We start from the raw sequence: 25,240 nt of genomic DNA on the forward strand, positions 1-25,240 counted from the left end.
TCTGTCAGACACTGCAGATGTTGGATGGTTGTTGATTTTAGATATTTCTGATGACAGTTCTTTCTCACTGACACCAGTTCAAACTCTAATAGGTTAGAGGTCCAGGTCTGGATAGGACAGCATCCAGGTCTGGACCCGGACCTCGGTCTGCCTATTAGAGACCTTGTTACGCTATTTACAGAAATCAATGTAGCTGCTGATGGACGCACAGCACAACTTCCTGTGTACTGTTTTAGAGCAGAGAAGAAGAGCGTTTCATCTGTGTGTGAAATGTGAAGTTTATTGACATGGAATCAGATCAGTGCACAGGTTCACGGACTCACAGAGTCTTGATCCAGTGTTTCTTATACAGATAACAGAATCAGAACAGCTCTACTTACTGTGTGACAGCCGTGTGTTTATGGGCCTTTCAGCTGAGACACATGAACTGCATCCAGCAGGAGTCAAAACAGTTTCATCAATGTTTAAGTCCACATGAGACGTGATTCTCACACAAACACAGACTCACACCTACAGACAGACACTGGCTTCTGAAGCTGTCAGACTGCTGCAGCTGAGGGATGTTAAATGTGTCCGTCACCTGAGTCTGACAGGTGAACCAGCAGTAAAACCCTCATCCATACAGTCACAGAAAAACAAGGCAGAGCTCAGCTTCCTCAGAGTCCTGATCCAGAATCTGATCAGGTACAGGGGTCAGTCAGTTGAAAGCTTGAATCCTCACTGAACAGCTTCACTGGACTGAAGTAGTCTCTCTCTGACTCTGTAGATACTCTACAAACTGTCACACCTAAGTCTGACAGGTGAGACTACCTGCTCACTGTGACACGCCTGCTGCATCAATCACACAACCAGAAACCTGTTTTCTTCAGACATTTTTCAGTGTGCGACACACTCAAAGCAAAAAAAACACCATTCATGATTCTTTATTTTGAAAGTTTCCTGAAGGAAGTGAGTGATAAATGATGAAAACACTGATGTTCTGTTTGATGCCTCGTCAACTGTAAGGAGTAGGACGTCTGTGTCCATGGATTCACTGGATAATGCTGAAGAGACTGAGGTAGGCCCCGCCCATTTGCATCATGAAAATTTTCCCGCCATTTTGAATTATATGAAAAACATACTTTTGACCTCCTATGCTACATCCTTGGTCCAAGTTTCCTCAAACTAGGTGCATATTATGTTTAGACGACCCTGAGCACAGCCCACATCTTAGATTTGAGGTATTGTGCATGATTGTTTCATGATTAACTGATAAATTTATGTAGCCGTGGCCATGTGAAGCCAAACTGCTACAACCATGGAATAATTTGCATCACTGTACAAAGAAGTGGAGAGCCTCAGCAGCTGCAAGGTCCAAACACAGAACCATTTAATGATGTGAAGAGTGGATCATGTGACAGTGAGATATAAAATCACCAGATCAGAGATGATGTCAAATGTCTCTTTGATGATGTCACTCTGCTCCTCCCTCAATGCTGTCCAACTCAGAGGAAGACAACAGCCAAACACAACCCGGTGTCTCACACACACACACACACTGACATGATGTGAGCTGTCACATTGATGTGGTTCATAATGACTGCTAATGTCATTGGATATTTTCCTGTGGTGTGAAAATGACTGGCTGTGCTGCAGCCTCAGGGCAGATACACAGAGGTCACACTGAGCAGAGGTCACAGCCTCTGTGACTGTGGAGGTCACAACACCTGGTTAGTCTGATGGTAACCATGTAAAACTACAGGAGCTCTGGACACAGCTCACCTGTTTCTGAAGGTTTCCTGGTCTAACGTTATAATTCACTGTGACAGGGACTGAGTGGTCCAGTGGTGGATCTCAGGCAGCCCCCGTTACACTCTAAGGGTTTTTCTATGAGAGCAGTAAGGTGAGAACATGAGGTGAAAACTGAACCCTAAAACATGCTGAGATGAGATGAATGAAGACATCACAGACTCTGACAAAGGTGAATATTATTGTCACTGAGCCACAGATATTATCTGTAACACTGTGACTGTCTGATCCACAAACCACTGTCATGGGCTGGTGACAGAGACAAGGTCAGAGGTGGGTTCACCTGCCGATCAATGCAAACCATGACACAGGGACCAGGCTCAGGACAGCGTGTTGAATCCTACAATAACCACCACCAGTATTGCTTCCAGTGTTGATGTGTCGGCCCCTGTAGGTCATGTTGGACATAAATATCTGTTACGGTCACAGCCAGGTTTACACAAACCCCACACTGACCTACAAACTCGTAGGAAATTATTTTGTTAGTCTCACGAGGTCACTAACATTAAGCACACAAACATTCACAACGGAGCAGGACTGTTTACCATGTAAAAATAAACTTCAGTTGCCATGGAAACACTGGTCCTGACTCTGAGTATCTGTCCTCAGACTGTTATCTGAACCATGTGGCCTGGTAACAGGGGCTCCACAGGCTGTTACTTAGACTTTAGATTCATCATTTAGACCATAAAACTTCAAGTAACTGGAAAAAACAATGTTTAAGGTGGGAGGTAATGTCTCCAGTGTTAGTCCAAATCCAGATGATGTGATGACAGTGAAGAGCAGTAAATGAAAAAAAAGGTTGACTCCAACCATTAACTGACAATCTGAGTAGTTTCTGGATAAATATTCATTTAAATGACCAATTGATAAATTGGTAATCAGTGTAGCTAATATCGGTGATGATCAGTCATGCTGTAAAAGATGCTGCAGATAAAACCACACTGCTCAGCTGAGGGTGAGAGTTTAACTGAACCTTCAGAAGAAACCAGACCAGGGTTCAGTTTGAATGAGTCTGATGCAGCTGATAAAATGAATCTAGTCTACAGGTTTATGTTTGAATAGACCAGTGGTTCTCAAACTGTTCACATCAAGGACCTAAGCTGACACAATTCAGAATATACAGACGCAGCCCCCGTGACATCACCCACAGGTTTCTGAAGCTCAGAGTGAGCTGCTCCACCTTCGACATGTTGGCAGTTCCTGACTCTGCTCCTAACTCCCAGCTAATCCAAATATGGTCAAGAAGGTGGGGTGTGTGTGCAGCTGAGACTTCGATGCATGACTGTTTGTGTCGAACATATGCTCACCCACCTGTCACTCAAAGAGGCCATGCCCTCAGTTTTCCATCACTTTAGTCCTTACTAAAATGTGATGTGAACAGGTGAGTTCTATAAAATTCAGCCCGTACAGTTGTCATGAAGGAGGAAATTAACTCTAGAGACCAAAACAGTTTTTCTAGTAAGGTTTTTTTGCTGAAGACCCCTCTGAACCCCCAAAATGACTCCCCTTTGAGAACCACTGGAACAGACACTAAGTCAGGTGTGACTGTGAGACATAAACCTGTGTGGGCCTACTACTCATGAATCGATAAAGAAGACCGATTAGCAGAATCAATATCAATATCAATAAAATCTTATTGATTACATCCGTACTCACAAGTAGGTACATACCTGGAAGACTAACTGTGTGTGTGTGTGTGTGTGTGTGTGTATCAGGAGCTGTCCTTGTATGCAGTGCTGATTTCTATCAGTCCAGTATTTTCCCTTCATTTCTCCCTTATCGTTCATCTCTTTTTCACTCAGGTGTACCATCTCCAAACACACACACACACACACACACACACACACACACACACACACACTCCCTCTGTCTAGAGCTTCCTCATCACACACTTCCCATTTTCTGTGTTTTCTGCTCATGTCAGTAAATCGGTGTGAAAACAGGCTCAGTGTGTCCTGCTCTCTCCTCCACAGTCAGTGGTGGGTGGAAACACACTCAGGAATCACTGCTGCTTTTTCTCACAGCAAAACGGATCAATAATCAAGTGAGGTTGTGTTCTCACAAAATAATCAGCGTTAATCAAACATAAGAAAGTTCTCTATGCTCTCATCGCTGCTGATGCTGATGTAACTGATCTCCATGCAGAAATTCTACAGGTTTTTTTTATTTCCATGTTACTTCCAGTGGTTGCTGTACTGTGTGACGCTGATGCAGTGCGATGTGTTGACTGCTGCCAGCAGAAAGGCTTCAGACAGTATAAAAGGGAGGGACACTGAGGAGGACAGGAGGAGTGAGGTCCTGCTCACGATCCAGCTACAAGTCCCTGCAAGCAACAGACACTCTAGTGTCACCATCCAGCACATAGAGCCTCACACAGTAGGGGGCAGGTCTTATTATAGATCACCTGACGAGTGTTAAGGTGTACAATGATTTCACCATGCACTCCTATCAACAGAGAACTGTTCTTTGTTTCACAGATCTTTTAAAGCAGCACCCCAGAGTCTATAGGTCACTTCACAACACAGACCTTACTCTCATCTGCTTTACTGTTCACTATCAAAGGGCTGGTTTCAATCTAGTGTCAGCTGGTCTCAGTCTAATGTCAGCTGGTTTCAGTCCAGTGTCAGCTAGTTTCAGTCTAGTCTCAGCTGGTTTCAGTCTAGTGCCAGCTGCTTTCAATCTAAGGTCAGCTGGTTTCCGTCTAAGGTCAGCTGGTTTTGGGGGGGGTAAAGTGCCAGTTCCACATCTGATGGAGTATAACCTCTGAGTGCTGGGTGACATGTTGTTAGGAAACCCTTCAGAGCAGAAACACACACACACACACACACACACACACACACACACACACACACACACACACACACACACACACACACACACACACTGCTGCAGGCTGAAGAAAGGACATCCAGGTAAAAAATGTTGACAGCTGGTCAAACATGTTTTCTACACCTCAGCACAGTGAAGTGAGTCAGAGCTGTACAGTAAAGAACCTCCCTGAACTCACCGTCAGACAGAACCCACACTTTACTATGATGCAGTGAAGTCTGCATTCCCATTGGCTCATGTCACTATACTGTACACCTGGCTGTCAGCTGTCTGATGTGTTATTTTCTAAAGATGGCACAAGCATCAACCTCCAGGTGTGAAACATGAAGCATCAGCAGTGAAGAGCTGAGAGCTGCATTTCCTCTACTGACCACTAGAGTCTGGCTCCAGCAGTGAGTCAGTCCCCAGAGACTCCCATGTTCAAATGTCCAACCTTACAGCAGAAATAAACATGTTTACAGCCTGGTACAAAAACTGTTCTGGTCTCTAGAGCTAATTTCCTCCTTCATGACAACTGTATGGCTGAATTTTATAGAACTCACCTGTTTATATTTCATTAAGGACTAAAGTTATGGAAAATTGAGGGCGTGGCCTCTCTAACTGACAGGTTGGTGAGTGTATGCTTGACACAAACCATCATGCATCGAAGTTTCACACTTGCACACCTGCCCCGTACTCTTTGACTATTTTTGGATTAGTTGGGAATTAGGGGCGGAGTCAAAACGGCTCTTCAGAAACCTGTGGGTCATGTCACAGAGGCTACGTCCATCTTTATTTACAGTCTGTGGGATCGAAACAAGGACCAATCTTCAACTGTTACTGTGTCCTGGGTACAGATTCATGCAGCTCTCTCAGGCCTCATGTTGACAGACGCAGATGCTGCCATCGCTCCTCTGCTCTCACTGAAAGAAATTAAAACATGTTCTTTGAAAGATATAAAGTTTGAGGCTTCAACTGTGTGAATTAGTCAAATTGAGGGTGTATCTCAGAATTAGTGTTTTGAGTATAAAATTCCCTCTTTACTTTGACACACACACACACACACACAGTTTCCTTGCTGAGAGGGAAACATCAGCAATAATCCAACACACCAACGAGCTTCACATAAACTGCAGTACTTTACACATCAGTACCTGTGCCTTAAGGTTAAATTACTCAACAGAGTAAACTAGCTTCAGCAAGGCAGGCACTGCTAAAGCTAACTGTGTTAACAGATGCTCCACCAACAACATGAAACTCAACACCTCCAAAAAGGAACCAGCTCGTGGTGGAGAGTGACCAGCTTCCAAATTCCCAGGACCTCACATACCGTCAGCACAACCTCCCTGGTGGAGCAGCTCCTCTTCCTCAGGACACTGAGGAGAGCTAACCTGTCCCAGCAGCTGCTGAGTCCTTCTGTCACCGCTCTCTGACAGCAGTATGATGTCCTGTGGTCTGCCAGCTGCACCGTGGCTGATGAGAAGCTCTGCAGAGAGGATGTGTGCAGATCCTGAGGCCTACGTGGAGCCACAAACATCACTGTGGGTCAATGAAGACCTGCACCTCCAGACCACTGAGAAATTTTTACACAAGTGTCATCAGAGAACTGATCTCTGACCTGTAGAATAATACATTACTAAAGTCTAACAACTGGTGCAAGACAGACTACTCTTTATTCACACATTTTTAATATGTGGACATGTTATGTTACAATGCTATTTATTTTGTGTTTGTTTGTCTTATCTCATATTTTGATCCTGGACGTTTGTGCCAGAGAGTCACTAAATTTTGTTGCATAGCTGTCCAATGACAAGGGATGAAATGAAATTCAACAGGGTCAAGAACCTGAGCTCAATTTAAACTGATTCAAGTAAGAAAATGTCTGTTAATATTTCCAGGTTGACACACACACACACACACACATACACACAGAGGTTAGTCCTGTGTGATGGACTAGATCCACCTCATGCAGATGCAGAGATGCAGCTCTGAACAGGCAACTGCTTGGGGCCCCAGGGTATAAGGGGGACCCTGAGGTCTGACAAACCTCACTCCACAGCAGTGTCTCAGAATGTGGCTCCCTCCCCTTTAAACAACCAGTGGATGATTTGCAACAACATCTCAGTAGGAAACCTCCTTAAATGGGCTCCATTTAGAATAAAAACAATGGGGATCAGTGATTGGTTGTAAGGTACACCCATTCACAGCTCATTCGCGTCACTGTCTGGCTGCTGATTGGTCGATTGAACGTGCTGCTGCTCTGTCCCGCCCACTGACCACCGTCAGTACAAATCCTCATCAGAGAGGAGATCAGGTCTGTGTCTACAGATGTGTCTCCAGCTGCTTTAATGAATAAAAGTATCTGAGGAGTTTTAACAAAGGAAACCAGTGAGTGACCAACATGAGTCAGTAGAAACCTCCTGAAAGAGGCTTCAAGTGCTGATGAGCTGTTCATTACATAATACTGATGGACTCCACCACTGAGCAGATGCTTCTGGTTTGGTCACAGAACTTCATACAAAAGATTTCCTTCACCCACCACCACAACATCAGACCCTCCTACTGCATCGACACCTGGGGTCTATATCAGTCTTGTTTCCAGATTGTATCCACATATGATTGTAACCTGACAACATCTACACCTGTCTCCAGTGTCCACACTGATCTGGTCTCCGTCCAGCTCACGTCACGTCTTCCTCTCATCCAAAAAACAACAAACCTGGACGGATGCTCTTAGCAGGCGAGTGCTGGTTCGACTCGGACCAGCCTGACTCTTTCCTGCGTGTCATTCCACTTCTCTCTGCCCCTTTCCTGTCACTCTCTACTGTCCTGTGTAATAAAGGCAAAAATGCCCCAAAATTTAATCTTTAAAAAAACAACAATCCACCAAAGGAAGGTAGAAGAAGAACGACAGAAGAAGAAGAAGATGGTATCTGTTGCTGTCTCACTGCTACCTCACTAGACTGGAACAGATGTATGTGGACTGATACTGAGCTGCACCTGTAGCATCATGTGGTCAGGCTCTATCTGATCAATCACATCACTGTTTAAAGCTTAGATTTGTGCTCATGAGCGACTGAATCACGATGGCTCTGATCATCCAGTGAAGAAGCTGTTTGGAGATATCTGTTCTCTGTTCTCTGTCGTGTTCTATGTACTGTTCTCTGCCATCAGAGGAAGAACCGAAGGTTTTTAGGAGGACACTGCAGCGGGTGACAGCAGGAGGAACAGGCCTGATGATATTTAAAGGGACCAAATCAGGAGATGCTGTTCCTGCTGTGTCTGATTGGAGGATGGGACTTTCTCATCATCCTCCTCTTCCTCATTCAAAGCACAAAGGCTGAGGAGCGTCTATCGACGGTTCTATATGTGGACTGATTCACACGAGGAACCTCTGGAGCACCAGTCATGTTTGTGAAGGTCAGGGATGGTACAGGGATGTGCACGGTACGCCCTCCCAGCTCTGAGAACCACAGAGTTTTCTAAAGGGCTGACCACCTGGTCCAGGCACCAGGATCCAGTCAGTCCTTCAGAGGGAGGATCCACTTTACTCACTGTTTACTGACACTACATACCAGCTGTGAGGCCCCGACACATGAACAATATATATCCATAAGGAACAGACCCCCTCAACTTAAAACAACCTAACTACATCCTGAACAGACCACAGGTGAGTCTCTAACATCAGAGGGATTTAACTTGATGAATCATTCTCACCAAATGTTAAGTGAGGCCTTGTTTATGGCTTCTGACTAGAACCTTTGTACATTTAGTGACGATTGATTAAATATTGATTTTGATGAATTTCCCACAAGGAAAACTCAAACCTAACCCAACATTTACAGCATCTCTCCCTGCTTCCAAACTGAGGAGCGTTTTCAGACTCGAAGATGTCGCCTCCTGATCTCACACAGGGTTTGTTCTGTTCTGCTGATACATTGAAAATACAAAGCAGAGAAAAAAATCAGCCTCTCTCATGAAAGCGACAGGACTCTGAGCTAAAGCGACAGCAGCACTTACATGGAGGTGATGTTCTGGGAAAGGTCCTCGATGCCCCCGCTGCTGTTCCCGGCGCTCCCGGTGCCCTGGGAGGACAGCAGCGGGAAGAATCTGCTGTTGTCGGACTTATTGCAGTAGATCTCCGTGGGCGAGCAGGTGCAGGTGGGCGGGCAGTCCAGCAGGGAGCTCAGGTAGTTGTGAAAAAAGGCGCTGAGCAGAAAGACAACCTTCCAGCAGCACCATATCCTGGGAGGGCGACGGACGCCGACTGCGCCAAACAACGCGCCACATCCATCCATCCTGTCTGGATTCAAGTCCGCGGGCTCCTCAGCAAGTTTGCAGCAGCAGAAGAAAAAGATCAGATCAAATCCGCTCCGCACGGGGGTGGGCGTATGGCCCCCCCCAGTCCTCAGATTACTCTCTCAGTCCAAATGTTACAATAAGAACCATCTCCCTTCATGTCCGTGCGGATCCATGTGTGTGAGCGTGAGAGAGACTGTGTGTGTGTGTGTGTGTGTGTGTGTGTGTGTGAGAGAGAGAGACTGTGTGTGTGGGTATGTCAGGGATTTTGGTGATGCCGGTCACGGCTCCTGTGCTCGCTCACAGAGAACGAGGAAAAATCCCGTTAATATTCCAGCTCCACAGGCGCGTGCAGTCCGGGTGTCTTTCTCTCGTGCTGCTCTCTCTGCTTCGTTTTATGTCATCCCTCCATCCCTCCATATCTCTCTCTCTCTCTCTCTCTCTCTCTCTCTCTGGCGCTGTTAACGGTATCAGGCGGTGAGGATGGTGGAGAGACAGAGAAAGAGACTGGGAGGCAGAGAGAGAGAGAAAGCCTCGATCCTCCGAGCCTCAAGTCCCCCCTACCGGGCAGAGGGGGGACCGACACATGCACGGTCTGTGTTGGCAGACCACAGCAATATAAGACACACACACACACACACACACACACACACACACACACACACACACACACACACACATCAAAGACAATTAAACACTTCAACATGCTGTCTGTTTCCACACAGGCACAGAGAGAGAGAGAGAGAGAGAGAGAGAGACAGAGAGAAAATGACCAGCACCAACCACACAAAGTGGAAAACTGTCCTGAAAACACACAGGGTTAGAGCCTTACAACCCACTTACATGATGTGGAACACTGACTGTGGAACACTGACTGTGAAACACTGTGGAACACTGACAGTGGAACATTATGTGGAACACTGACTTTGGAACATGATGTGGACCACTGACACACAGACTGTGGATCATGATGTGAAACACTGACTTTGGAACATGATGTGAAACACTGACTTTGGAACATGATGTGGAATACTGACTGTGAAACATTGTGGAAAACTGACAGTGATGTCACTGTATTCTCAGATCTGAGCTATTAACCTGCTGAGTACAGTTTATGATGACAGACAGATGACAAATGAAAGAAAAGAAGACTTTTCCTCTACCATCACCTTCACGACAAACATGTCTAAACCAGATGAAAATGGTCACAGACCCTGATTTGTAGCAGCACTACCCAGTCTATCTGTGTGATTTCAGCCTTTGACTATACAGAAATCATCAGTGTGTTGTCTGTGCCATCCTTCACTGTCACACATCAGCTGTAATGAAGAGTGTGGCCTCTGGGGTGTAGACTTCAAAGACAACAGAGCAGTGAATTAGGATTAGAACACTCCAGAATCCTGAAGGACAAAGTTTTTGAAAGCAGTCAATGCTTTTCTTTTTTTAATGTGACAGTATTCATCCATACATTCTCGGGCTGCGATGAAAGACTAACTAAAAGTAGGATAACATAAAAAAGTCCACAGAGCTGAAATCCTGGAGAAAATAATCCCTAATAGAAGAGAGATCTGAGTCCCTCCTCCTCCTCCCTCTGTCTGTCTCCACCTCAGGAAGCTGTTGCTGCTTTTTAATAGCTCCACTTAAACTAAGGATGAAGGTAAAACCCTCCCCAGCAGAAAGAAAACTGTGCTTGTAGGAACACCTGTAGGCTCAGCAAACAGTTCGATGTTCACTTTAGGGAGGAAGTTGGATACACACAGACAAAACATTTGAAAATGTCCTCACTCTGTAAGGTCTATAACTCAAAGTGGTCCTCAAAGAGATAGAAGTACAAACACACAATCACACATTTACCCACACTCCTCCTAGAGTATGGAAAGACAGTGATAATGACACATAAAATAAAACCTTCAGTTTTCACTGATATATGTGACAAAAAAAAACAAGGACTAACACCTGATAACTGATAATGAAACCCAAGAGACCTGTTATTATCATTATTATTATTATTATTATTATTATTATTATATTTAATATTTAAAATTTAGATTTAATAGTTAGAATTTAGATTTAAGATCTAATATTTACCTTTAAGATTTAACATTTTTTAAAACATTTTTTGGAGCTAAATGTGGTAAAATGGTGACGTTAATTTCAGTATGTACCACTTTACAACTGGTGCCCCATATGGCCAAGACAATCCATCTGCAGGCTGCAGTATCCATTTCACCAGTGTGCACAACGAGCAGCAGCTCAGTCCGTCCAAACAGAAAGGCAAAGAGCTGGACGTCAGGGCAGCCCTGCACAGACTGCTGCCCCTGCGACCCAGACACAGAAAAGCAGCAGAATATGTACGGGTGACAAATGTTAGTTATAGTTTATGAAAAGATCTATGCATTTGAGTTTAACAGGTCTCTAAGATCTGTGTTACCCTATGTGTGCCAGAGAAAGTGACCAAGAGTGAGAGATTCTCCAAAATGGCCTCCAGAGTCTTAAAATACTGGCTCAGTGTGTAACACAGCTGGATCTACAGCACAGCTGTTGGTTCTGTCAGATAAAATAATGATTTTATCAGCAGCGCAGCAGCCTGGGAGTGGCTGCTGGTTAATGAGTGGTGTTTATGGACTGAGAGTTCATTTCATACTCGTTCAGAAACAGAAAACTATGTAATAAAATATGTATGAGAACAACTGTACGGGTGACCACAGACAGGAGGAGACTGAGCCGAGTTGTAGTGGGCTGTCTGTGTGTGTGTGTGTGTGTGTGTGTGTGTGTGTGTATAGCCTACACAGCAGCAAAGATAATAACTTTGTGTTGCCTGCAGTCACATTTTAAACACCAATCGAGCCAATCACAGCTGTTGTCAATTAACCTGTCTTAATTAGAATTTTTCCAGGTGATGAACTGACCATGAAACAACAACTTGGTCATCTGACTGTGTCACATGTTGGCTGATGCAGTTTTGTTGTTTGAACGGAAAACAGGATGAAGAAGAGAAGATGGGCCTGTTTTTAGACAGTACAAACTTTTCTCTACAAAACCACCTGTGGACACATCATGGACACACCTGAGGCCAGATTCATAAATGATGCTTACACACTAAAACTATGTGTCCACCTCCACCTGATAATTCTCCTTATCAGGTGATCACATGTTTTTTTTAGAGACAAGTTAAACACATAGTGAAGAGAAAATAAGGAGGAGTCACAGAATTTAACATCAAACTCAACTTCACCGATCTTTATTCATTATCATAATTATCAGATTTAAAGTCTGTAACTTTTCTACATTCAAATGCCTACAAATGATTAGATCTGTGTTATATATTTTTTTAGTTATGTTCTTACATCATCCCAAATATTTCCATCAACTCCCAGAGAAATTGTGATTTTAATCATGGTAACACTAAACTATGCTCATGCGTTAGCATCGTGGTTCCCTTCAATGTTATTGAGTAAAATTAAAAATAAAAAAAGCATTGTGGTTACTTGCCAGAAGCTTAAAATTGACTTTTATCCTGTTATAAGCCACATTTTAAGATTCACTTTTTACACCTTGGTCATTTTCAACTATATGTTTTGACTGGATGAAGGATTTTAATCATCAGACGTCTGGATTTAAGTTATCAGAGAAAACAACCAAGCAAATGGCAGCTCAGGTCCCATCTATTCATGGATGTACATGCATCAACTCTGAGATGTCCTGTGTCCACAGAAGACGAATCACTGATTTCTAAAGTGAAAGTTTTATTTGTTGTTTCTTTTAACCCCCTGATCTGTTTGTTATGGAGTGGAGGAACCTCTGCTGATCGGCTGCCGGTAAAAACCAGTAAAGACTGACAGAGAGAGGAGGAATGACCTGCAGTAAAGAGTCGCAGGACTTGCCTGCTTGGTGGATTAGTGGCTCTGTAGTGTGCCTGTAAAAACATTCTAAATGTCTGATTCATAAGTTATCAAAGAAACAAAGGTAAGAAATCTCAGTCTCCAGCCATTCAGCGATGTCGTGTCCGCTGAGAAGCATTGTAAAATCACAGATTTTTAAAGTGACACTGCTTTATTTGGTGTTTCTACTTGTTTCAGTCCCCTGGTCTGTTTGGTTCGGAGGGAGGACACCTCTGCGGATAATTTGGCTGCTGGTAAAAAACTCCTGAATGTCTGGTTCATAAGTTAGCAGTTAGTTAGTTAGATTAAAGTCTAAACTCTCATCCCTTCCCTGATGTCCTGTGTCCACTGAGCAGCGTCAGTGAAACACTGACTTAAAATGTGAAACTGCTTTCAGTGCTTTTAATGGTTATAATCTGTTTGTTCTGGAGAGGAGACCTCTGTAGATAATTCAGCTCCAGGTAAAAACCTCCTGAACCACTGGCACTGAACAAATCTAAACCGGGAGAAGCTTATGGCAATGATGGTGAAGACAACAACTCCCATGATCCCACGCTATTTCATGACATCACCAAAAACCATCTTTTGTTATTCTTTTGATTGAGAGACCCCTAGCAGCAGAAGTTACAGACTGACCATTTAAACAATCTGACAGTTGATAAACAGAAATAATTGTGTTTGTGTTCTCACTGTGTAACATCACATCCTCATTATTCATTGTGAGTTGCTGTGTGAACTGTTTCCAGACTATTTGAATATTCACTGATCACAGTCTGAGCCTGTCTGGCCCTGACAGATGAAGGCCAGAGTCAAACAGGACTTTACAGTTATTGAACTAAAGTTCACTGATGTTTGGTCAGGTTTAAGTTCACAGTGACTTCATCACAATCCTGAGGTCTCACCTCACATACGTCCACGGACTGGTGGACTGCTGGACTTGTACTCTACTTTCAACACAGCAGAGAACAACGGAAATCTACCAGACTACTGCATGTTGAAGAATGACCCTAAAGGTGTACTAAGTGATCCTGACTAAAGGGTCCTAACCAAGGGGTCCTGACTAAGGGTCTGTGAGGAGGTGGGACTGAGACTGTCCTGCTAAAGCAGTCAGACTGCAGAGGAACTCTGAGCCTTAAAGATGACAGATGGAGAACAGAGCTCCTTCCTCTGTGGAACATCCACGTTCTCCCACTGTTCTCCAGAGTTACACCACAGGACAGTTTATTCTCACTGTCTGAGATTCTTCACCAAACATCCGCTCCTTCATCAAGATCTCATCAAGAGAGCAGAGGATGAACTTCCTGCTGCAGCTGAAGATGGTCAACCTCCAAAAAAACAGTGATGGTGAACTCTACACCTCCATCACTAAGTCCATCACTGATCCATCCTCTCCTCCTCCATCACTGATCCATCCTCTCCTCCTCCATCACTGATCCATCCTCTCCTCCTCCATCACTGATACATCACTGAGTCCATCACTGATCCATTCTCTCCTCCTCCATCACTGATCCATCCTCTCCTCCTCCATCACTGATACATCACTGAGTCCATCACTGATCCATCCTCTCCTCCTCCATCACTGATACATCACTGAGTCCATCACTGATCCATCCTCTCCTCCTCCATCACTGATCCATCCTCTCCTCCTCCATCTCTGAGTCCAGGATCTGTACACCTCCAGGACCTGTTCATCCAGGACCTGTACACCTCCAGGACCTGTTCACCTCCACGACCCTGAGGCAAGCAGTAAGATTGTAGCTGACCCCTCCCACCCCAGACAAAAAGACTCTTTGAGTCCCTCCCCTCTGGCAGGAGTAGCTGCATTTTAACAGCAGCCTACTGAGTCACAGTCATGTGACTGTGTTGATACTGAGACAACATTTCAAAGCCAAACAGACATAGGAATAATGTGGTGTTGGTCATATTAATTAACAGATTATTGTATTCATTCATAATCTGATTCATGTTCACCTGATGTTGTGTTGTTGTGTTTGTGTATTTCCAGGTAAACAACAGCAGTAGAAAGATGAATAAAAGTAGTGACACAGATGTTTAATGAGTGTGTAACAGTGATGAGAACAAATATGAGATTTGTATCAGTTTTAAATTGAAGAGAATGGAAAAGAGATAAAAGAGATAAATGAGGAAATGTGTGTGTCTGTGTGTGTCTGTGTGTGTCTGTGTGTGTGTGTGTGTGTGTGTGTGTGTGTGTGTGTGTGTGTGTGAGAGACAGAATGAGGTTTGTTTCTCTCCATCTATCATGAAACCACAGCCTGGTCACAAGCAGTACATTAACTGTCCATTAGGAATCAGAGGTTTACCCATAATGCACTCTGGTCACAGGTACATTAAGAAGTCATGACATTAACAGCTGATTGATGACATCACAACAGACCAAACCCACAGTGGAACAAATATATCTGCAGCACTGCAGCACAATGACGACAACTGGAGCATGGCTTAAACACACAACTACACAACAACACAACTACACAGCAACACAACTACACAACAACACAAAACAACACAATAACAACACAGCCTGAGGACCAGAATCTGAGTCCTGTCCTGGATCAACCCCCACAAAGCTGCAGGAGCAGATCAAGCTCCTGGACAGGTACTCAGGGACTGTGCAGAGAACTGAGAGAACACCTCTCTACCTCCGGCTGTTGCTCCCTAAGTGCCCTAAATCTGCCACCATCACACCTGAGCCAAAGAAGGCACCTGTACTGTTTCTACATGACTGTTCCCCACAGCTCTGACACCCACCATGATGAAGCTGGTCAAAAATCATGTCAGGAAACTCCTCCCACCTAACATGGTCCCACATCAGTATGCATCAACAGGTCCCCGGATGATCCAGTGCACCTGACACTGACACACCTAGAAAACAAGGACACACATGTCAGACAACAGCTACACATATAACACCTTCACACACAACAGCTGACAGAGAAGAGACACACTGGGTTTCAACTCTCCTGGATTCTGGATTTTCTCACCTGCAGGCTGCAGTCAGTCAGGACAGGGGGTAAAACCTCAGAGACCACCCCCCCCCTTGAGCACCTGCAACCCTCAGGGCTGTGTGCTCAGCCCCGTCCTATTCACCCTGCTGACTCATGACTGCTCCACCAGGTCCAGCTCCAACATCATCATCAAGTATGCTGATGACACGAAATGGTTGGTGTCATCACAAACAATGGCAGCAGAGAGGAGGGGGAGCCACTGGACATGTGGTGCTGCAACAACAACTGCTGATTAAATGTGAAGAAGACCAAGGAGATGGTTGTTGAGTTCAGAAGAGGTTGCAGTCACACCCCCCACTGACCATCAACGACACTGCTGTCACACAGTCACCAGTACAGACCTCACCTGGTCCACCAACACCAAGGTGGTGTTCCTTCATCCATGCAGACAGACAAGCTGAGATCCACACAGAGACCATGGGGTCGTCTCAGTGGAACAACAGGTATAGCTGGGCATTGTACGAGAAGCCACGTGAGTGGATAATTGGACCCACGGAGGTGGTGTATATAGCAAAGAGGAGGGGTCCCAGAATTGATCCTTGGGGCACTCCAGTTGGGAGGGGATGGGCTAAGGACATTTCCCTTACCATGACACAATGAGGGAGCACCCAGTAAGATAGAATTCAAACCAAGAAAGGGCTTTGTCCAAGATGCCCATGTTGGAGTACAGAAAGCAAGATGTGGTGATTCATTGTATGGAAGACTGCTGAGAGGTCCAGCACAATAAGAACTGAGGACTGGTCTGCAGCTCTTGCTGCCCTTAGGGCTTCTGTCACAGACAACAAGGCCGTTTCAGTGGAGTGGCCTCTCTTAAAGCCAGACTGGTTTGGATCGAGGAGATTGTTCTGTGGTAAGAGTTCAGAAACCTACTGTATACTTACAGTAGGCAAAACTGGAAGTAGTGAGACAGGTCGATAGTTCTCCACATGAGCAGGGTCAAGTGAGGGTTTTGTGAGCAGAGCAGTTACCTGAGCCAGTTTGAAAACAGGTGGGAATGTTCCCGAACCAGTGAGGAATTTATCACGTGTGACTGCTGGTACAATGGAGGGAGATATGACCTGGAGGAGGTTTGTGGGAACAGGATCCAGCGTACATGTAGGACAGCTGCTGGTCAGAAGTGTTGACATATTGTTCTCAGTGAGAGGATGATTGAGGAGAAAGTTGCGTCTTTTGCCTGAGGAGACCTGAATGGACATGTGGTAAGACCACCACATCATTAACTTTTTGGCCATTGGACTCATAAAAGATGTCTATGTTTTAAATGTTTAAATACCAGGTTATGTTGTTTGGTCACTGTGTATAAATGACCAGTGGACATTTGAAGGTACAACACAGACTAGTTTGTGTGTGTGTGTATGTGTGTGTGTGTGTGTGTGTAATAAGCAGTTAATAATAATAATAATAATAATAATAATACCTTTATCTGTATTGTGTTACCTTTAATAAATAAAAATGTATCTCAAAACAATGTATACAGGCAGAATAAAGAGCGAGTGGCCTGTAAGGTGTTAAAGACAAGGTGATAAGTACATTACACACATGACAGAACAGGTGTGAAATAAATCAAATGTAGAATAATATGGGACAAGAAAATGAAAATACACTGTAAAAAGAGGGTGATTAGTGAAATATGTAAAAACAGAATAAACCAGGTTAAACAGAACCAATGAGACAGTTGGTAGAGTTGTTGTTTTGTTGTGGCTAAAACTTGTAGTTTGCCGCTGCTTCACAGACGAGCCGGCAAGGAGACAGAGGACAGGTTCTAATGAGACAGATGTAGGAACATCTGTCTCAGATGTTGAGCTATAAATCAGGGTCCATGGTGATGTAGCTGAAAAGCTACAGCCTGCTAGAGGCAGGAGGGCATATCTCCACCAAATTGTTTTGGTTACTCGCAACCAAGGGAACTTCTTTGAATGTATCCAGCTGCTGACAAGGTTCAACCCTTTACTGCAGAGACACAAAGCTCCTGCCAATAATGCAGACCTCTCACTGCTTCTCAAAATGAATGAATCAGATGTTGCTCCATTGAGGTCACAGCGCAGACAATTCAAGAAATAAAGGAATCACAGATGCATGGCAGACGAAGCCACACTGTTTGTGTGCGTAATGGTCCATCAGTAGGTAACATCAAGGAAAGATCCCTGTGCTTGAAGAAGCTGGAAGGTTGGGGTGCAAATGAAGTCACGACTGCAGTCGAGTAGGTTCTTGTGCCCAGCAACATCAAGAGGCACGGCTATGGACATGAACTGAACCTCATCCTTTGCCACACCTGCAAGTTCATTCCTGAAGCCAGTGATCTGCTTGACCACCTCTACTCATTTTCAGTGTGTCTATAATCAGCCACGACCAGTTCGCTACAGTTCAGAAGGAGCTCAACATTGAGCAGGAAGAGCTTATACAAATATCAAACACCTGATGGTTGTGTCAGTGATGCTCTGTTGATGCACTGCTGAAGAATTTTCCTTTCAGATGATCAAAACACCAACAGCACCAGGTCTTCATTTAAACTCCCTGTGGTTGACCTGTTAGTTGCATTCAGAAGGTTGTTTGGCAACACTTAGGGGTTTCACAGAGTTCTTCAGAAAGAAACCATCAACTTGATGATGACAAAGTGATGGACTCATTCACCCAACTGAGGTCAAGACACCACATCCTGAAAAAATGGAATACATTAGCACACAACAGAACAACAGCCAGGAGAGGAGAAAGAGCAAGACAGAAATATGAAGACTCTGGGGAGGGACAGACACAACATGGTAGAGTCACCAACAGATAACAAAGGAGAGGAAAAACACAGAGAGGACAGAGGCCGACAGTAGACCAACAAAGTTAATGGATGAAATATGAGAGAGGGAAAAAGAAAGAGAATTTGAAAGAGCAACAAGAGCAGAGGAAAGGGTAAGAGGCTGTGAGGATGGATGTTGATGATGATCAGATGGAGAGAGAACACAGTCCACTCTCAACACTGTAGTAGGTAATAAAGACATGATCTGAGTACTGGCCTGTAGCTGGAGTCTAGAAATGACTGTCAGCCCAGAGGGAATAATGAGCACTGACGACTCTGTAACCCTGTGGTGTGGAAGAGTGTGTTAGGTGAAGTCCACTTTATTCCTTCATATATGTAATATGTCGATTTAAAAGATGAAGAGAATTGGTTGGTTATTGTGTTGACTGCCCCCCTCCAACATCTCTTTGCACTTCTGCCCTGTGAAAGGAGGCTCCAGAGCATCTGTGCCAGACTGAGCAACAGCCTCTCCCCCCAAGCCATCGGGACATGGCTGCACATGTTGTCAGGTCATGATACTATCGTCTCTTAATTTACCACTAAATATACAAAGTTATTCAGAATAGTTAAATAAATAAACGATGCTACATAATAAACAGAGGGCATCAAACAGACCCTGTGATCTGGATCAGGATCAGCAGATAGTGTTTCCAGTGATCTGGGTCAGCCTCTACTCACCCTGCACATAACCTCAGACTCTCCTCCTTGTTCCCATTCACCTGACAGCCCCACCCACCCACACACACATACCTGTTCCCACTTGATCACCTGAGCTGTCCCCACCTGCATCTCGTTCTCTAATCTATACCGTTCAGAGCAGTTCACTGTCTGTGCTCCTGATGGTCTGTCTCTGTCCGCGTGAGGTCTCCCCCCTGAGCTTGTTACCCGTTACCGGTGGCGTCTTCCTGCTTGTTGTCTCACCTGTCTGTGAGCCTGTCATTGTTTCATTAACACTGACTTCACTTTGTCCACTTGTGTGTAAGTCTGTGTGGAGGACCACAGCTGTCAAACTGGGGTGTCAAACATTTATTCTGTTCATTATGAGGAAAAAAACTTGAAAGAGTTCAAAGCCACATTATCCTGTGTAGTCCTGATGGCTCGGACGTGGAGCTGAACCTCTGCATGAACCTCCAGAACGACATTTTCTCAACAGTTGAACGACTGTGTTAATATGCACAAGCACACCTGAGGGCACACTTTATTACACCTGTTTGAGTCAGACAGAGCTAAGTGTAAGTGCACTTGTGCGTAGTAATGCATCAGTTCAACAGCTGAGACAATGTAGTTCCAAAGGAGAGGCCTGTTTGAGGGTAAGATGACATGGTGAGAATCTCAGAATAAAACATTCACTTCAACTGATAGTGTTTTTTTTTTGTTGTTTGTTTTTTAGGTCAGGAGGAGTTTGAATCTTTTGGGGAATTCACTTTTTCCATGTTGAGGTGACACACTGAAAACCTGGAAATAAAACACATCTGAGTTTCTCTTTTAAGAGCCACAGTGGATGGCTGTGGCTCTCAGGAGGTAGAGCGGGTCGTCCGCTAATCAGAAGGTCGGCAGGTCGATCATTGCTTGTCTTCTCTTGTCCAGAACCCTGATTCCTCTGATGGCTGCTGTCCATCAGTGTGTGTGTGTGTGTGAATGTGAATGTGGCTTCCATTGTAAAACACTTTGAGTGGTTGATACAACTAGGAAAGCTGTGCATACACAGTCCATTTAGTCTATCTGATCACTGATCAGTGGAGTGGGACCTGATCCATGTCAGGTGATCTGTGCACACATTCAACAATATGGAAATGAACACACAACTGTTTTAGATATTTATAAGAAAGGAAACTTTCAAATCAAATTTGATCAGATCTATGAACCTGAATCAACTCAGCCTTGTGATTATATTCAGGTCGACACCAGCTGATGTGAGTCACATGACTCCACAGACACTGCGCTGTGTCTTTCAGATCCTCCTGTAGAAGAAAACAACTGAGTGTTTTTACCACCACAGCTCGTTAAACCAGCTCCACATTAAAGTCTAATGCTCCTGGGTTGGAGATGCATGTGGTTTTGGCCACACCCGGTGTTTAGCTTTTTAGCAGGCCACAGTCCATTGGAGCGGAGCCGCAGAGGCCCCAAGGACAGACCGAGGGCCCCAGACCGGTAGGAAATCCATATTTTACTGCTCCTTTAAAAGGAAATGGACTTCTATTAAAAACATTGTGCACTTGTGATTTTTTGTGGTTTCTATGCCTGTGTGTGTGTGTGTGTGGTGTTTAGATATAGATAGTGAGCATGATGTCACTGTCTTTAAAGTCAGACCAAAGCCATCACTTCAGTGCTGAAACACTTTTCTGTACAGCTGCTTTAAATCTGTTATATTCAACTGTTCTTCTGATGAGAGGCACTGTCAGCTCCGCCTCCTCCCTCACAGACCCTCTTGTTCCCAGCCCAGCAGCTGTCAGTCATGTTGACAAGCTGACAGCCATACTGGGGATGCAGCGAGCAGCGTCCACACGATGACGCCGCCGCTGGTTGGAGAACATCTGACAACTTCATCATGCTGTTCATGTGTTTAACCTCAGCAGGACACAGTCCATCCTCTGTTGTCATGGTGACTTAATTGACACAAAGCTGACGGAGAATTTCCTCACTCACAGCTGACATCAGCTGACATCACACACAGTCTCTCCAATGACCAGTCTCTAACACTGTCATGCTGTCAGATTCACACACACACACACACACACACACAAACACAGTCATCAAACATATCCTCTGGGACAGTCTTATTGCAGCCAGGAAATCCAAATTTGGGCATCAGGTGTCAGTGACAGCGGATCACAGGGTTAGTCAGTTTTAAAATGTTGAATGTTGAGTTTTTTTATTGACCTGCCCGAAAACAAGTGTCTGTCTCCTGATTACTGATCTGGCAGGTGTAGGTTCACCTGTGATGAAGTCACCAATGCCTTTTAATTTAGAGGAAAACAAAACATGAATTCAGTTATTGTCAGAAAAACTTGACTGATGTCAGAGGAAACAGCTGCTCTGCTCTGGAGATGAGAAACAAAGGGAAATACAGACTTACTTCATGTTCTAGCATTTTGTGTATTTCCTGGGTTATGTTTAACTCTTGTTTTGATTGGTCGTAGGCGTGGCCTCATAGCACACTCCAGTGGTTATCAACCTGTGGGGCAGGGCCAACAAATCATTCATACATTTGAACAATTTTGAGAATCAAGTAAATCATGTAAATTGTCCTAAAGGAGAAAACACCATCATCATCATATCTCTGCTACAGTGAATGAGTGAAGCTGTCAGTGTGAAGAGTGTGAAGGTCCAGGTCCAGATTCAGTGTCACTGTTACATCACAAAGCGTGGCTCCTGTTGCCTAGCAACTTTGACAACAGGTAACTTTTCTTCACAGTAACTTTTTGTTTTCAGGTCCTTCGGTTTCAGTTGCTGAAAACACAACACTGACATTTAACAGTGTGATCCTGAGACTATCTGTCTGTGGTGATTTTCCTTCCCAGAGCACAATGAGTCATGGGAAAACGTTGGTTCATGAAGGATCCACCTGCTGGTGCCTTCGTGGTCCAGGTAAAGAAGGACACACCTGAAGGAGCCTTTGGACTGGGACAGCCTGGTCTCTTGGTCTTCAGACCTAAACGATGAGACTGAAACACAGCTCATGTTCTGACAGACAACTGTCAATCAAACACAGGCTGAACTCTCTTCTTTTACTGAGCTGAGGAGGATTTAAACCTGGACCTGCTTTTTACCTGAAGTACAGAGGAGGCTGCAGAGTGAAGCCGCTTCATATCTCACCTTCTGTCTGTAGTTTCACCACTACACTGGTCTGAACAACAGTACAGGCAGTACACCTGTCTTCAGCCCACCTGTCTCCAGGTTCTCAGCTGACCCTCAGCGGCAGACGTTCTCACCTTAAAACATCTATATGTTTTCTATATGTTTATTTCCCCTCGCTGTCTCCGTAAATCTCCTCAGTGTGTGTTTGTGACTCAGGTCGTCTTGTTCTTTTCTTAGACACAGTTTTTTGTGACAGCAGTGATGTTCAGGTGTAAAAGAGTGGACACCTGAACACACACACACAACTGAAGCAGGCTTCACACCTGTGGAGTTCACCTGCAATACTGATAATGGAACATTATCAAAAGGTTGTTGATTAATCAACAGAGTTTTATATTTTTCAAATCTCATTCAGCTGGAGATTATAAATTAATTTTACTGAATCATTCCTTTAAAGTTCAGAAAAATCTAAAAGTGAGATTTTGAACCCCCCCATCAAACAAGTGTTTGTTTGATCACTGATCTGGTCTGATTTGTGTTTGTGTGTGTGTGTGTGTGTGTGTTCACAGGAATATGATGATGGAGAGTGGTGTTGGATTCCCATGTTAAAATAGCAGTTTATGTTGTTTCTATTATCCATGACTGTTGTTATTATTATAACCATGACAACAGAGGTTTCAGGAGACACTCCTATAGCTCTGTTGGTGGTTCAGGGTGGAGGACTGGTTGGATGAGTTTTCCTCTCCTTCCCATAATGGCCCAGATGAAGGACCAGAAACCTTCAGCAGGTTGAGCTCCTTCAGGGTCCAGATATAAAGCTAAGACCCTGTGATGTGGTTTCGTCTCCTCCAAACAAACACATATATTTATATCTGGCCGATTGGATTATTTCTGTCTATCTGAGAGCCACAGTGCCGGAGGGACACATGAGTCCATTTAGTGCATAATGGACTTCTGCTTGTGGTGATTTATTTATCAGAGGGGACACATAGAGGAACACATTACTGACTGTGCCCCCGGCCCTGAGAGCCACGGGCCTTTAGCCATTAACAGGGTTTTTATGGACCAGACCACCAACCAGAGACCACACGCACACACACACACACACACACACACACACACACACACACACACACACACACAATCCTCTTCTTTGTTTTCCTCCTCCACCCCTAATAATCATCATCTTCATCACCCAGATCTCTTAATGTCCCTCTTTTCCTCTCCTCATACGTCCACCACATCCATTCTTCTTTTAATGTTTTTTAATCTGCTCGTGGTTGCTTTTCCTCATCTCTAACCTCCTCCAACCTCAGCCAGCTCCACTCTCCTCCTCTTCCTCATCCTCTTCCTCTTCTTCCATCTCTTCCTCAGCAATTCAATCACACAGTAATACATGAGAGAACAAACTCTACCCTGGGAGTTTACAGTGCCCCACCCCGTGGCCCAGTATCTGTCAGGGGCCCATCACACTAACAGTTTTAAGTGAAAAAAATGACAAAGTAAGGTCTGCTGGGAAATCCTAATTTGACCAATGAGCTGATCCATGTCACTTCTGATGACTTGTGTGAGTGGACACCCGTGTGATTTGAGTTCTTCAGCTAATGGAAGCCCAAACAAAAGAAGGAAGGATAGAAGAGAACAGGGTTTAAAAGATAGTGCGCACAAACAACAGCAATAATAAATCTTTATGACTTTATTTGACTGGACAGTGAAGAGACAGAAAAAATAACCAACTCCCTAACCCAGGAGTCAATCCAGAGACTCACTGACTCAGACAACAAGATGAAGCCTAACATCTCGTCTATCAGGACACTTCTGGTTAATAACTTTATTTTGTACTGGAAAAGTTTCTGAAGCAGTTTGAGAAGAAAGTGAAATGCTGTTGTTATATAACTGATGAATGTTGCTATGTGATTGTCACTAATGAGTCAATGTATTTTAATATCTATATTCTTTTGTCACTTTTTTATTTTCATATTTATTGTCACAGTAATAGTGTAGACAGACTGCTGCTCACTTCTGTTGTGGCTTAATTTACATTTCTGTTGTGGCTTTTGTATTGTGTTGTATTTTTGTATGTAGTGTTGACCTGTCTGTGCCACTGTAGAATCAGTCTGTCTCATTGCATCAGTGTCCAGATGCAACTTTTTTAAGAGTAATTGTCTTTTTCCATCCAAAGCTTTTCTCATGAAGCTCCTAATGTAATTAAAGGGTCCTGAAGTCCTTTCTGTGTCACTCACTGCAGGTGTGTCAGGAGGAACACAGTCATTGGAAGGTCCTCACAGATACAGTGCATCCGGAAAGTATTCACAGCGCTGCACTTTTTCCACATTTTGTCATGTTACAGCCTTCGCCCCAGTCCGAGGTCCAGAGCGCTCTGGAGCAGTTTATCATCAAGGATGTCTCTGTACATTGCTGCATTCATCTTTCCCTTGACCCCGACTAGTCTCCCAGTTCCTGCTGCTGAAAAACATCCCCACAGCATGATGCTGCCACCACCATGCTTCACTGTAGGGATGGTACTGGCCAGGTGATGAGCGGTGCCTGGTTTCCTCCAGACATGACGCTTGGCATTCAGGCCAAAGAGTTCAATTTTTTTTTCATCAGACCAGAGAATTTTGTTTCTCATGGTCTGAGAGACCTTCAGGTGCCTTTTGGCAAACTCCAGGTGGGCTGTCATGTGCCTTTTACTGAGGAGTGGCTTCCGTCTGGCCACTCTCCCATACAGGCCTGATTGGTGGAGTGCTGCAGAAATGGTTGTCGTTCTGGAAGGTTCTCCTCTCTCCACAGAGCAACGCTGGAGCACTGTCAGAGTGACCATCGGGTTCTTGGTCACCTCCCTGACT

The 25,240-nt window shown here is 44.4% G+C and overlaps 1 protein-coding gene across 2 annotated transcripts in view; it reads right to left on the bottom strand.

Annotated features, from left to right (window-relative positions):
* The window catches only part of LOC139627978 (NT-3 growth factor receptor-like), a 130,578-nt gene extending 121,134 nt beyond the window's left edge, over nucleotides 1-9,444 (bottom strand). Inside the window, exon 1 of one of the 2 annotated variants that reach the window (XM_071489219.1) lies at nucleotides 8,620-9,444. In XM_071489219.1, coding sequence (XP_071345320.1) covers nucleotides 8,620-8,897 — 278 coding nt within the window. In that variant the 5' untranslated portion in view covers nucleotides 8,898-9,444. The remainder of the gene's footprint in view (nucleotides 1-8,619) is intronic. The other variant, XM_071489229.1, reaches the window with a different exon arrangement.
* Between the last annotated feature and the right edge of the window lie 15,796 nt (nucleotides 9,445-25,240).

This window comes from Trachinotus anak, unplaced genomic scaffold (genome assembly GCF_046630095.1).
Source record: "Trachinotus anak isolate AG129_WGS33_773 ecotype Australia unplaced genomic scaffold, CSIRO_AGI_Tana_v1 ptg000002l, whole genome shotgun sequence".
NCBI lineage: Eukaryota > Metazoa > Chordata > Actinopteri > Carangiformes > Carangidae > Trachinotus > Trachinotus anak.